Source organism: Schistocerca gregaria, chromosome 2 (assembly GCF_023897955.1).
Source record: "Schistocerca gregaria isolate iqSchGreg1 chromosome 2, iqSchGreg1.2, whole genome shotgun sequence".
In the NCBI taxonomy this organism is placed as follows: Eukaryota; Metazoa; Arthropoda; class Insecta; order Orthoptera; family Acrididae; genus Schistocerca; species Schistocerca gregaria.
In genome coordinates this window covers 233,395,727-233,411,777 of record NC_064921.1, presented here as the reverse complement: position 1 = coordinate 233,411,777, position 16,051 = coordinate 233,395,727, and the positions used below count along the sequence as shown (strand labels likewise).

At 45.6% G+C, this 16,051-nt stretch overlaps 1 protein-coding gene across 1 annotated transcript in view; it reads left to right on the top strand.

The window, feature by feature from the left end:
* LOC126336761 (growth/differentiation factor 7-like) overlaps positions 1 to 16,051 on the top strand; it is a 103,417-nt gene that overhangs the window by 71,991 nt on the left and 15,375 nt on the right. Inside the window, exons 4-5 of the mRNA XM_050000766.1 lie at positions 1,425 to 1,672; positions 14,854 to 15,093. Coding sequence (XP_049856723.1) covers positions 1,425 to 1,672; positions 14,854 to 15,093 — 488 coding nt within the window. The remainder of the gene's footprint in view (positions 1 to 1,424; positions 1,673 to 14,853; positions 15,094 to 16,051) is intronic.

Genomic DNA, 16,051 nt, shown 5'->3' with positions numbered 1-16,051 from the left:
GGCCGCGGTGGTCTCGCGGTTCTAGGCGCGCAGTCCGGAACCGTGCGACTGCTACGGTCGCAGGTTCGAATCCTGCCTCGGGCATGGATGTGTGTGATGTCCTTAGGTTAGTTAGGTTTAAGTAGTTCTAAGTTCTAGGGGACTGATGACCACAGAAGTTGAGTCCCATAGTGCTCAGAGCCATTTGAACCATTTTTTTCTAATCTCTCTGATTTTATTTCCATGGTCTCTTCGCGAGATATACGTAGGAGGGAGCAACATACTGCTTGAATCCTCGGTGCAGGTATATTCTCGAAACTTCAGCAAAAGCCCGTACCGAGCTTATGAGCGTCTCTCCCGCACTCTTCCACTGGAGTTTATCTATCATCTCCGTAACGCTTTCGCGATTGTTAAATGATCCTGTAACGAAGCGCGCTGCTCTGCGTTGGATCTTCTCTATCTCTTCTATCAACCCTATCTGGTACGGATCCCACACTACTGGGCAGTATTCAAGCAGTGAGCCAACAAGCGTACTGTAACGTACTTCCTTTGTGTTCGGATTGCATTTCCTTAGGATTCTTCGAATGAATCTGTCTGGCATCTGCCTTACCGACGACCAACTTTATATGATCATTCCATTTTAAATCAATCCTAATGCGTACTCCCAGATAATTTATGGAATTAACTGCTTCCAGTTGCTGACCTGTTATATTGTAGCTAAATAATAAGGGATCTTTCTTTCTATGTATTCGCAGCACATTACACTTGTCTACACTGAGATTCAGTTGCTATTCCCTGTACCATGCGTCAATTCGCTGCAGATCCTCCTGCATTTCAGTACAGTTTCCTGTTGTTACAACCTCTCGATATACCACAGCATCATCAGCAAAAAGCCTCAGTGAACTTCCGATGTCATCCACAGGGTCATTTATGTATAGTGTGAATAGCAACGGTCCTACGACACTCCCCTGCGGCACACCTGAAATCACTCTTACTTCGGAAGACTTCTCTCCATTGAGAATGACATACTGCGTTCTGTTATCTAGGAACTCCTCAATACAATCACACAATTGATCTGATAGTCCATATGCTGTTACTTTGTTCATTAAACGACTGTGGGGAACTGTATCGAACGCCTTCCGGAAGTCAAGAAACACGGCGTCTACCTGGGAATCCGTGTCTGTGTCCCTCTGAGTGTCGTGGACGAATAGCGCGAGCTGGGTTTCACACGATCGTCTTTTTCGAAACCCAATAATACACGGCCGCAGAGAGCGAGGGATTACGACATGGCATGTGACGTGATGGCACGGAGGAGGGCGCGTCTCTGTACTGTGACGGTGTGCTCGCTGCCTGCTGCACGTATGTGGCGCCCGTATCTGTGTGAACGAGTACGTAGTATCGCTAGCTGAGTCGCTGGTTACGGCTGTGCCACATCCCTTTTGCAGGCGGTCCACCAGGGGTGGTCGCAATGGTGGCGTGGTCGGGCCCACGTCGCCTGGACGGCGGCCTGCGGTCCGTGGGTTCGCGCCCCGCCTGGCTCGCTCCACTCAACGTGACTGCGGCGCTGCCCAGCCGCGGCGCTGTGACGTCACTCGCTATCAACGTCACGCTGCACGGCCCTCTGCGCCTCGGCGAGGCGCCGCTACTTCTGCTGCAGTACGAGCCACCACACAGGACCGCAACTGACCTTAAGGTACTGCTCCATTCACCATCAGAACGGCGACCTGCACAAATTTATTTATTTAGTTTTCTTTACTCCACATATTAGTTTGAGGCCTGCCGCAATTTCCACTCTTCACTCTTTATCTCAGAGTATAACCTATATCCACCATCTTCAATTGTTTTGTTGGATATACTCCAGTCCCCCCCACAGTTTTCATACTCGACAGGTTCCTGTAGTCTGGAAGTTTGTTGTAACCTGTCGTAACCGCGATCGGAACAGCCGCGAGGTGGCCGAGAAAGTGGGGCAGGACCAAACGGAGAGCGGCCCGCGAACAAACAAACGAACGAACGAACGGAAAGGACGGACACGAAACAACGACGGATGATGGAGAGAGACCTTACGACGACAACACGCAAGAAGCAACTGAATGACAGACAACCAAACGAATCCAAGACGTCCATTAGTAATGAAAACAAGGAACGGTAAACACGCTGTCTGTTGTCGAGGCGATATGTCAAGAATCAAGCAACGATTTGACTCGCTGACTGAGATTTTTTTTTTCTTTATTGTGATTTTAATATCCGTACTACAACAGGTAGGCTGGCAGCAGCACATTACGCCGCTCTTCAGCCCAAGATATTACAATGGTAAAACAGAGAAGACACATGAGTTGGAACAAATCGGCTGGGAAAAAACGGTAGATACACTCGATGACAATCCAGAAAACAAACTGTTGACACGACGCACAAGCACTGATGACTTTGATGGTACACGCGAACGATGGAGCGTGAGGGTGAACACTGAACACAGACCACGACGGCACACACGAGAAATGGATGGCGATGATATCCGGCGCGCGAATGTCCACGTGACGTGTGCGAATCTGGGGACCTGCCAAGAGGGGAAGAGGGGGAGGGGGAGGGGGGAGAGGGGAGAGCATGGATGCCAATGGCAGAGGAGATGGGAGGAGGAGTAGAGGGACAGGGGTAGGGGAAGCCCCAGGGAGGAGTGGGAAGAAAGGGAGAAGGGAGGGAAGGAGGAGAGAAGGGAGGGAGGGTGCCCAAAGGAAAAAACACAGTAAGTGGGAGGGGAGGATCATAGTTGATAGGAGGGTAGATGGAGGGGAGGAGGGCATCATCAGGGAGGGGGAGCTGGAGGAAGCGGATGCGGATTCAAAATTTCGCGGCACTTGGCAGCAGGAAGTTTTTCGTTTGTATGTTAACTCTCGCAATACCAAGCCATTTTCAGTAAAGTGTATTACCAAAAGGGGACGAGGGTACTTTTTGCCCCCACAAAAAATTTAAAATATAAATAAAATTCATTAATTGTTCTTGAATTAATAACACATTTTTGAAAGATATATTGATGCATAATCCAGAATCTGAATATTTTCAAGCATACATTTTATATCTTTCATCCATGTCGTCATTTAAGTTTACTAAGTCTAATTATCTTGAGAAAAGTTAGTAGTTAAAGTAGTTATAGTACTTCACGATAATTAAAAATACACTCCTGGAAATTGAAATAAGAACACCGTGAATTCATTGTCCCAGGAAGGGGAAACTTTATTGACACATTCCTGGGGTCACATACATCACATGATCACACTGACAGAACCACAGGCACATAGACACAGGCAACAGAGCATGCACAATGTCGGCACTAGTACAGTGTATATCCACCTATCGCAGCAATGCAGGCTGCTATTCTCCCATGGAGACGATCGTAGAGATGCTGAATGTAGTCCTGTGGAACGGCTTGCCATGCCATTTCCACCTGGCGCCTCAGTTGGACCAGCGTTCGTGCTGGACGTGCAGACCGCGTGAGACGACGCTTCATCCAGTCCCAAACATGCTCAATGGGGGACAGATCCGGAGATCTTGCTGGCCAGGGTAGTTGACTTACACCTTCTAGAGCACGTTGGGTGGCACGGGATACATGCGGACTTGCATTGTCCTGTTGGAACAGCAAGTTCCCTTGCCGGTCTAGGAATGGTAGAACGATGGGTTCTATGACGGTTTGGATGTACAGTGCACTATTCAGTGTCCCCTCGACGATCACCAGAGATGTACGGCTAGTGTAGGAGATCGCTCCCCACACCATGATGCCGGGTGTTGGCCCTGTGTGCCTCGGTCGTATGCAGTCCTGATTGTGGCGCTCACCTGCACGGCTCCAAACACGCATACGACCATCATTTGCACCAAGGCAGAAGCGACTCTCATCGCTGAAGACGACACGTCTCCATTCGTCCCTCCATTCACGCCTGTCGCGACACCACTGGAGGTGGGCTGCACGATGTTGGGGCGTGAGTGGAAGACGGCCTAACGGTGTGCGGGACCGTAGCCCAGCTTCACGGTAACGGTTGCGAATGGTCCTCGCCGATACCCCAGGAGCAACAGTGTCCCTAATTTGCTGGGAAGTGGCGGTGCGGTCCCCTACGGCACTGCGTAGGATCCTACGGTCTTGGCGTGCATCCGTGCGTCGCTGCGGTCCGGTCCCAGGTCGACGGGCACGTGCACCTTCCTCCGACCACTGGCGACAACATCGATGTACTGTGGAGACCTCACGCCCCACGTGTTGAGCAATTCGGCGGTACGTCCACCCGGCCTCCCGCATGCCCACTATACGCCCTCGCTCAAAGTCCGTCAACTGCACATACTGTTCACGTCCACGCTGTCGCGGCATGCTACCAGTGTTAAAGACTGCGATGGAGCTCCGTATGCCACGGCAAACTGGCTGACATTGACGGCGGCGGTGCACAAGTGCTGCGCAGCTAGCGCCATTCGACGGCCAACACCGCGGTTCCTGGTGTGTCCGCTGTGCCGTGCGTGTGATCATTGCTTGTACAGCCCTCTCGCAGTGTCCGGAGCAAGTATGGTGGGTCGACACACCGGTGTCAATGTGTTCTTTTTTCCATTTCCAGGAGTGTATTACAAAAACTTGAGCTTAGGTGCATAACACAGTTTTGTGAGAAGAATTATTAACCAGTTTCTTCGGAGTCTACTTCACAGTTGGAACATACAATTGGTTTTTGCTGTGTTTACCACACGTGTATGTCTTATAATTTTTGCAGATTATTGTTGTATTGTTCACTTTGCTGCTCCTTTCTGCTTTTGAACGGCTTCCTTTGCACCAACGTTCTGCTTCATTTTCCATCCGAGAGTGCCCTCCATACTTGAAACTTTGGCAGTCCCGCAATATTTGTAGCCCTTTCTTCAACGTATGGTTTCTTGAGCTGCAGTCCCAGTTCTTGAAGAAAAAGTTGTCGCTTATTAGGTTTTTTCTTATTTTAGTCTGGGAAATTCAACAAAAGTAGTGTATAGCTATTTGCCACTACTATGGCCACAAGAGTATAGAAAACAGACAGCGGACACCTTCTTGTAGCCCTCTTACTTGAATATTTCCTGACCCTTTTATCTATCATTTCAAGGCAACCTTAAGTCTCATTATAATATAAATTTATAACTGCTTTCTTCTTAGTGTCAGTAGGTGAACCAATTGCAGGGTCATAATCTTGAGGTGATAGAAACAGCAGATTTCTTTTGGTTTTTTCACGGGGGACGTAAGAAACAATTGGAATTGGAATATTTCCAGCAAATTTACTAGAATATAATTCTCTTCTTGAGATACCTTTCAGTTCTTGAGATATATGTTTTCTATTAGCTAGTAATGTTCCCACAAGAGTTAGCATATGATTCCTCCATAGACCTTCCGTCGAAGCAACTGACGTGTAACATCTGCCTGTGGTGGCATTTCGCCTTGGATTATGTCTAAGAACCACGCATTTGACCACAGCTGCAGTGGAATTTGGCTGGCTGAAGTGGCTGTGCGGTTCTAGGCGCTGCAGTCTGGAACCGTGAGACCGCTACGGTCGCAGTTTCGAATCCTGCCTCGGGCATGGATGTGTGTGATGTTCTTAGGTTAGTTAGGTTTAACTAGTTCTAAGTTCTAGGGGACTAATGACCTCAGAAGTTGAGTCCCATAGTGCTCAGAGCCATTTGAACCATTTTTTGCAGTGGAATTTGATTGTTATGTACCATCATTTCTTTTCCCAGCATAAGGCTCCAAGCTGACAACATCTCTGGCTTTAGCGTCTATGAGCATGCGTATAAGTATACCGTATTTACTAGGTTTTTTCTTCATGAAGATCTTGAAGGGACACCTGCCCCAGAACAAAATGGTTCAAATGGCTCTGAGCACTATGGGACTCAACTGCTGTGGTCATTAGTCCCCTAGAACTTAGAACTACTTAAACCTAACTAACCTAAGGACATCACACACATCCATGACTGAGCAGGATTCGAACCTGCGACCATAGCAGTCGCACGGTTCTGGACTGAGCGCCTAGAACCGCGAGACCACCGCGGCCGGCACCCCAGAACAATGACAACATTTCGTCAATAACAGTGGGCATCCCAAGGAATAATATTTTGACAGTAATTCATTCATTTTATCAAAAACTTCTCATACTGCAGCAAACTTATCACGTTTCCTGCGATCTCTTCGTGACACTCTATCATCAAATCTTACTATTATAGTAAGCTGCTAAAATCTGGTTCGGCTCATGCTAGCAGTATAAAAAAACCTTCCTGTAGTGTAAGACCATAAATCTGTAACAGATGACTTACTGTCGTCTTACTTACCCATAATAATAAGTAGCCCCTACATATGCCATGAATTAAAGTCTGTCTGTCTCGGGAACTTTCTTCCTCAGTGATTCTTCAGTGGTATGCTTTATTACGATGATGACATATTCTGGAGACAAAAGCTTTTCAAACGATTGTCTTATTGATCCTACTTTACCTTTGTCTCTTATGCCTTCTGCTTCTGTCACTATGTTTTGTGCTACTCGCGTCTGATCCTGGCGGAGGTTCGAGTCCTTCCTCGGGCATGGTGTGTGTGTGTGTGTGTGTGTGTGTGTGTGTGTGTGTGTGTGTGCGTGTTTGTCCTTAGGAGAATTTAGGTTAAGTAGTGTGTAATCGTAGGGTCTGATGACCTTTGTGGTCAAGTCCCATAAGATTTCACACACATTAGAACATTTTTTGTGCTACTCGTCTTCTAATGTAAGGAGGTTTGGAGCTATAAAGTGTTCCAGTGCTTGTAATATACTTGTCACTAACCACGCAAGCTGAGTTGTCATCAGTTTCAGGTGCACAGAACTCATCTTCAGCATCTGTAGGAACTCTATCACTGTCCACGTCCTGGCCTACAACACATTCCTCTTCACGTTCACTCACTACATCGTCCGTTTCACCAAATTCAATTTGAGAGCTTTTGGATTTTTCCAAAATCTGTGATATTTCTCGGTCAGTAAGTGACTGCCAATACATGTTCAGTCACAGTTGTAGCTAATACTGGACTAAGTGCCACTGAACAGGAAACAGTAAAGAACCAAATAGAAATGAATCATTGTTGAGACCATTGTTGTTGTCAACCCAGAGAAATATAATGTCCATGTGTTCTAAGGTCTCATAATGCTATTATTTGTGGAGTAAGACGACCATTGCGAGAAGTCGCATTTCCTACTGAGGGAGGGAGAGGGGGTGTTGGGGGGGGGGGGGGGGGGCAGGAGACTATGACCACCTCCCTTAAACTTAAATTTTCCTATTAAGCTTGAATGAAAAATGTAAAACAATCACACAATCTGGAAGAAGACTTAATTAAAGACAAATATTTTTTACAAAATTTTAGAAAATAAAGTACCTCACTAGATTTCAATACTTTCAAATGGTGGGCATAAAGTACCCCCCCCCCCCCTCCCTAGTTATTGCCAAAGTTAAGACATGAAATATCATCCTATCCCTTCTGCTTGTCAGTATTTCCCACACTCCTTTGTTCGTTGATTCTGCCGAGATCCTCGTCATTCCTTATCAGTCTACCAAATTTTCAACATTCTCCTCTAACACCATACCTTAAACGCTTCAGCTCTCTTATTTTCCGGTTTCCCAACAGTTCATAGTTCACTTCACATTTTCTTCCTCAAATTAAGATGAGTATTGTCAATTTTAACTCTACTGGACTGAACTGGTTTGCTTAGTTTAACGTTGAACAATGCACATGATGCGCCTACATAACACTCTCACACAAAAATGAGTCGCCCAACCAATCTGAGACTGTATAACAGAATATCGGTATTGCAATTAGTCAACCAAATTAACACAAAACCTAAAGCGGTAAACTAAAGAAACTGTGCTGTGAAATTCTGTATTGTGCTACAGAGCGTGAAATCACCATACGTGACTTGCAGCTCCAACACACAAAACTAACAGAATCAACATGCTGCATAAAATTACAAATTAAACTTTGAACGTATAAATAACAAAAATTTATCTGAAATTACCCTGTGAATTTACGTAACCAAACTGCCTGAACAGAATTCCAAATATTAAATAACGCCCACGCAAATGTGACACTGCACTGTGAGAATAAGTCTGTCTAACATAGACATGTAATCTGAATTGAACGTTACCTAAATTGAGCCGGGAGCTAATTTTGAAATTCAAAGCAATAACTGTGAATGCTCTTACTGTCTTGAAGGCAACGTAACTGGCTCCAGCAAATTTTCATGGCTTACCTGTGGCAAAGGAAACTCGGTACTGCTCGAAGTGATGAACATAAAAATACAGCTCAGCAACAAACCGGCTAAATAAAAGAAAATCCTTGTGCAGTGCAATGCAAGAACATGCTGCTATACTAAGAGCATTAAGCTTCGTCTTTACTTTTATGCAATTGTGTTCCTCTCGGTGCAATGCGGCAATACAAAACCACACACACACACACACACACACACACACACACACACACACACACACACAAAATGGTGCAAATGGCTCTGAGCACTATAGGACTTAACTTCAGAGGTCATCAGTCCCCTAGAACTTAGAACTACTTAAACCTAACTAACCTAAGTACATCAATACACACATCCATGCCCGAGGCAGGATTCGAACCTGCGACACACACACACACACACACACACAAAAGAAAAAAAATCGTGAGCAGACAGTCGGGGATATTGCATTTACTGATTGATGTAATAGGGACTAGCACTCAAGTTGAAACTCTAGCTTTTTGACAAATGTGATCATCTTTACTTCTTAGTAAAAGTGAATCTGCCATGAATAAAATTTGTAGAATGGTAACGATAAAACTTCTCAGGGCAAATCATCTGAACAGATAACTTTGCTTCATCACATCTCAATAATCAAACTAATTAACCTGGCCAAAAAAATTCCCACTAAAACATTCTGTTTTCGAAACAAATCATAAATTTCTCACAGACACGCAAATCAGCAACGGCATTAACTAAAAATCTTCACACTTCTCAAATTAATCTTCACCACATCATATTTCCAATATTCAGCATCCTCTGTATCTTTATCTTTGTACTCTGCAAGCTATTTCCGGACTGCTCCGTAGTGTGACCAACATCCGACTCACTCAATCACTCACTTCTTACAGAATGCTACAGCAACCAAAGATCACATTACTCGTGCTCAGAATGTCTGTGGCGTAACATACTGACAACTGAAGATCTCTCTTTGGAAAATGTACAGACTACAAATGTTAAGTACAACACATCGAAAGATAACAGAGCTCACATCACTCTCAATGCATAACAAAAATCAACTAGAAACTTTACAATGTTTGATACTAGTAGACTTTCTTTAGTGAGGAGTGCTCTTTTCGCCTGTGCTAGCGTGGCTTTTACATTCACTTTGCTTCGTGCTTCCTTCCAAAACAGAATAATTCCTTCACTTTGTGTACTTCGTGGTTCTCAATTTTGATATGAAGTTTATCACTAATCTCATTTCTGCTACTCTTCATTACTTTCACCTTTTTTTTGGTAGACGTCACTCTATGCGTCCCTGTCTCACTGTATTTCTAATCCGAGCACTTCTCTCTTGGTCTTTCCATTCTTACCGTTTCTTCTAGATTCTTATACATATATAGAGTAGTACCCTTCTTTCCCTATAGCTTACCCCTATATTATTGAGATTTTCAAACGTATTGCACCATTTTACATTGTCAACGAATCCTATGAACGTGTCTTGATTTTTCGTACGTCTTGCTTCGATAATAAATTGCAACTGACAAACTGCCTCTCTTGTGTGTGTGTGTGTGTGTGTGTGTGTGTGTGTGTGTGTGTGTGTGTGTGTGTGTGTGTAAACCACTGGGCCGATTTCAACCAGACTTGGCACACCTACTCCTTACTGTTCGGCAACAATCGCTTTGGGGGTAATAACTACCTATTTATCATAGCCCAGGGCCAACGGCCCTGCCGCTGTGGTAACACCGGTTCCCCTTAGATTAGCCAAGTTAAACGCTGTCGGGCTGGGTTAGCACTTGGATGGGTGACCATCGAGTCTGCCGTTCGCTGTTGGCAAGCGAAGTGCACTCAGCCCTGGCGAGGCAAACTGATGAGCTACTAGATTGAGAAGTAGCGGCTCCGGTCTCGTAAACAGACATACCGTCGGGACAGCGGTATGCTGAACACATGCCCCTCCATATCCGCTTCGAGTGAACCCTGTGGGCTGAGGATGACACGGCGGCCGGTCGATACCTTTGGGACTTCATGGCCTGTTCGGGCGTAGTTTTTTATCGTAGTCCGGGAGATACGACGTAATAAACACTGAGATACGTGGAAAAATGTCGCATCACGCATGACGTTTAAATTTCTCCTTTACTACTAACTAACTGACCTATTTTGCAGACAGAATACACATAAGCGCTCAATGTACCTGCACAAATACTTCACTGTACCACGCACATGTCAAGAGATATGACGTCATGAACACTGAGGTGTGTGAAAAAACGCTGCGAAAATTACTATTCAGGTAGTAGTGGGCGAGTGAAGACATTGTGTGGAACATCATTAAATGCGTTCTCTGAAATTTACCTAGAACAGATAGGTCGGAACCCCACACATGATGGAAATACGTTAAATGTGATGGCAACAAACAGACCTGACTTCTATGAGGATGTTCATATCGAAACTGGTGTCAGTTCTGTGTTGCTGTTGTGGCAGCAATGATTACCAAAGTACAAAAGGAAAAATAAAACTAGTAGAATGATATATATGTTCAGTAAACTAGATAAAAAAACAGTAGTGTCATACCTCAATGACGAACTTGAAATTTTCAGCGCAGGACGGGAGCGTGTAAGGAACTACGACGTAAGTTTAACATAATAATTGACGAAGCACCGGATAGATATCTAGCCACTAGAACAGTTCAAAATGGAGGGGACCCTCCATGGTATAGCGACTTTAAAGAAACTTCCAGAGTCTACTGTGTTATAGGTGTAAAACAAAGCATAGGGCTGAACGAAACGCCTTTGACTTACAAGAGAGCAGTGCGTGAGGTCTTCATTGACTGCCATTGAAGAACATTGTCACATGAACTTTCTCAGAACCCAAAGAAATTCTAGTCATGTGTAAATACTGTTAGTGGCAACAAAGTTAGTGTCCAGTGACTCGGAATGAGACAGGAACTGAAACTGACGTTTGCATAGCAAAAGCCGAAATGGTGAACTCGATTTTCAAATGTTTCTTTACAAAGGATTCTGAAGGCATCGATCATTTGAAACCCAACTCCCACTTTACTCACATGACATACTCAAAACTTTGGATCGAGGCGGACATGTAGATGCAGTATTTCTTGATTCCCATAAAGCTTTTGACGCAGTACGACCAGATAGCCTATCAAATGAAATATGCGACTAGACTCAGGATTTCTTGGCAGGCAGGACAGGGCATGTTCTCTTGGCTGGAAAGTCATCGTCAAACGCAGGAGTGACTGCAGGTTTCGCCACTGTTTTGGGACGTTTACTGTTCATGTTGTATATTAATGACCTAGGCGCACAATATTAATACTAACCTTAGTCTCTGTGTAGATTAAGTAGTTACCTATAATGAAGTACTGGCTTAAAGAATCTGCATATAGATTCAGTCAGGTCTTAGTAAGACGTCAGATGCCACGATCGCAACTTGGTTTAAATATTCGGAAATGTAAAGCCGTGCTCTTCACAAAACGAAAATACTTTCTCTCCAATGAGTATTCTTTCGTCAGTTAGACTCTGTATCTCTTGTGTTATCCAAGGATTTCTAACCTTTAGCGTATTTGGTCCTCTACTGCCTTCATTTCATCCGTATTTCATCTCTTTGGCTACCCATTCGTCTTATATTGTGTTCCTTGGTCCTGTTTGTCAGTCGTTGCCTAATACGAAATCCAATAATTACCATACCGACCTTGTGAAGATACGGCACAAAGGCGAGGAAAGAGAAGATCCTTAAACCTATTCCTGCACTACCCTTAAATATTTTTGTATTTACAACCTTGTACTCACCTGAGCAGAAGTTATGTTTTTAGAGACTCCGCACTTCACTAATTTTCACATTATCTGAGGTCAATCTATCCACTTCCCTTCTGAAATTTTCTAATCTACCTACCAATTAAAGAATCGAACATTTCACCCACCGATCCGTAGAATGTCAGTTTTCTGACTAGATCAACCTCTTGAATAGTATGTAGCGGAATATCTGAATGGGCGGCTGTTTACCTCCATAATATGTTACACAAGAGGATGCGATCATCATTTAAATATACCGTATAGATGCTTGTTCTCAGGTAAATAACGGCTGTGGTTTCCTCTTACATTCATGCGCCCAGCAGTATGAAAATAGCAAGGCCATGTCGGCCGCTGTTACAATGCCAGATCGGCCAGTCATCCAGACGTGCTTCTGCAACTACAACTGCCCGTCCTTGAGGACTACAAGCTTGTCTGGCCTCTCTATAGATACCCCACCGATGTGCTTGCACTTGGTGGATAGCTACATTATGTGATCAGAAGTATCCAGACACACCCAAAAACATACGTTTTTCATATTAGGTGTATTTTGGTGCCACCTACTGCCAGCTATTCCATATCAGTGATCTCAGTAGTCATTAGACATCGTGAGAGAGCAGAATGGGGTGCTCCGTGGAACTCATGGACTTCGAACGTGGTCAGGTGATTGGGTGTCACTTGTGCCTGTACGCGAGATTTCCACACTCCTAAATATCCCTAGGTCCACTGTGTCCGATGTGATAGTGAAGTGGAAACATAAAGGGGCACGTCCAGCAGAAAAGAGTACAGTCCGATCTCATCTGTGGACTGACAGAGACCGCCGCCAGTTGAAGAGGGTCGAAATGTGTAATAGGAAAACAAATATCCAGACCCTCACACAGGAATTCCAAAGTGCATCAGGATCCATTGGCCGGCCAGAGTGGCCGAGCGGTTCTAGGCGCTACAGTCTGTAACCGCGCGACCGCTACGGTCGCAGGTTCGAATCCTGCCTCGGGCATGGATGTGTGTGATGTCCTTAGTTTAGTTAGGTTTAAGTAGTTCTAAGTTCTTCTAAGTTAAGTCCCATAGTGCTCAGAGCCATTTGAAGGATCCATTGCAACTACTATGAACGTTAGGCGGTAGGTCAGAAAACTTGGATTTCATGGTCGAGCGGTTTCTCATAAGCCACACATCACAACTCGCTTGGATTAAGGAGTGTAAACACTGGACGACTGAACAGTGGAAAAATGTTGTGTGGAGTGACAAATCACGGAACACAATTTGGCGATAAGATGGCAGGCTGTGGATATGGCGAATGCCCGGTAAAGTCATCTGCCGGCGTTTGTAGTGCCAACAGTAAAGTTTGGAGGCGGTGATGTTATGGTGTGTTCGTCTTTTCCGTGGAGGGGGCTTGCACTCCTTGCTGTTTTGCATGGCGCTATCACAGCACAGGTCTGTATTGACATTTTAAGCACCTTCTTGCTTCCCACTGTTACAGAGCAATAGGGGGATAGCGTTTGCGTCTTTCAATACGATCGAGAACCTGTTCATAATACACGGTCTGTGGCGGAGTGGTTACACGACAATAACATCCCTGTAATGGACTCGCCTGTACAGAGTCCTGACCTGAATCCTATAGAACACCTTTGGGAGGTTTTGGAACGCCGAATTCGTGCCAGGCCTCACTGACAGATATCGATACCTCTCCTCAGAGCAGCACTCCGTGAAAAGTGGGCTGCCGTTCCTCAAGAAACCTTGCAGCACCTGCGAGAGTGTAAGCTGTCATCAAGGCTAAGGGTGGGCCAACACCATACTGAATTCCAGCAATACCGATGGAGGGCGCCACTAACTTGTAAGTCATTTTCAGCCAGGTATCCGGATACTTTTGATCATATAGTGTATCTGTATCAAAGTGGCAGGCAACCCAACCTATATAGCCAAGATCGATGGTTCGTTGCGTTGGTGAGCAATCTTAGTGAAGTATGTAAACACCACTTACGGTTTAGGCGTTAGGGCTGTTCAGATTAGCCGACTGCTGTCTACAAGGCAGTCCCACGAGTTATCTATGACGGCGGGACATGTGATCAACATGTTGGCGATTCCTCTAGCCGTTATTGCAAGTAGACGAATCATGATATTGCCGCTGGTTCTTTATTCACGCAGCTCCTCATTCGCCCTCAGAAGAGTTAAATGGGCCCCATGCCCCACACCCATACCTCAGAAAATTGAGGTGCTAGCGGGAATCGAACCGGCGCCCTTCTGCACCAAAAGCAGCAGCTCAAGGTATTCGGCTATGGAGGCAGAATATGATTGGTGTTACACAAATTAATTGAAACTTCCTGGATGATTAAAACAGTGTGCCGGACCGAGACTGGAACTCGGGACCTGGCAGAAGTATAGCTGTGAGGACAGGGTGTGAGTCGTGCTTGGGTAGCTCAGTGGTAGAGCACTTGCCCGCGAAAGTCAAAGGTCCCGAGTTCGAGTCTCGGTCCGGCACACAGGTTTAATCTGCTAGGAAGTTTCATATCAGCGCATACTCCGCTGCAGAGTGAAAATCTCATTCTGGCACAAATTAATTAACTCTGTATCTTTCACGATTATGTGTCCCGAAGTGCAGTTCAAAAAGAAAGAAATTGTTTTGTGTTAATGTTTAGTGGCTTTAGCCTCTAAGGTAGCCTCCGCGTCAAACCGAACCTGCACGGTAGCGTGGAATCATTGTAGTCGAAGAACTTGAAAACAGCAGAGTCGGGATGTTCAGTCTTGCACTGTGTGTGAAACTAAGGGTGTCACTGTCATTGTGAGAGCTCGCCACCTCGTGCGTGTGTGTGCACACTAAGTACTGCGAATGCCGCGTTGCTTGCCTGAGTGTCCGTGTTGTCCCGCAGGTGGGCGGCGGCCGTGAGTCTCGACGCAGACGGCGGCAGGTGGAGGCGGAGGACTACGAGGAAGAGACAAACCGCGTCTGGAGCAGGGACAGTGGGGGCGGCGGGGGCGGAGAGCTGCAGCTCCAGGTGAAGGCCCGGTCGGGCCGGCGGGCGCGCGGCAACTGCCGCAGGAAGCCGCTCTACGTAGACTTCTCAGAGATCAACTATGACACCTGGATAGTCGCCCCCACTGGATACGAGGTAACGAATACAAATAAAGCATAGCACGTATTTCCTTCCCCCCTCTCCCCCTCTCTCCTAAGTACAGAGGAGCATAGCCAATAGCGTATTTCTATGCATCCTGCTACTGAAGCAGTTAGGAGGTTGTAAGGTGCCTCTTACGTGAGGAAGTCATATTTACCAGTTTTAATAAATTATTGTCTCTTATTGATGTATTCACGATAGTTAGGAAGTGCTGTAGTCCGTAGCCGGCCATGAGTCGGAGAGCACGCTGGCTGGGTAGGTGACGAAGCGACCACGTGTCGCGCGTAGTGGGGTGGGGCTCGGCGCTGGACCGTGGCAACAAGCGTCAGCCTGGGAAATATACATGACGGGAAGTACCGCCATCTTGGCGCCAAAGTCACCGATTTTGTTTATTTATATTTAATAATTAAAGTCATTTATGACGACATGAATACTAGGAGGAGCCTCTGGATGTTTAAAACTATTTATCACAATTTCGCCTCGTTAAAATTCACACCCGTTCATTAACAAATGCATATCTTAGTAAGTACGAACTTGATCGGAGATCCACGAACTGTGACGAAACTAGTAAGAGATACAGACTGCACTCCAAAGTCGGCGGTCGGCGTTAAGAGCTCTTCCTGTCTCGTTCGGTGGAAGCCATGCTCTCGGTTAGGAGTAGTTTGTGACATGAGTGTTTCATTATTGATCTAATAGGAATAAAAGTGATATTACGGCATTCTGAATGTTAATTTCGACTAAATAGATACCCCAAAGTTGATCGACAGCAATTTCAGATAATTAGCTTCCACCGACAGTGACGTCCAATGCGCCAATGAAGAATCTGCACGGGACGACATTTACGAGAGCTGCATCGCGCACAGGTAGGAGGAAATCCGACGACACGACCCACCAAGGTGGATCAAGGAAGGTCCGACTTACACTCGCAAACTCCTGGTGGAAATGCTGACCAGTT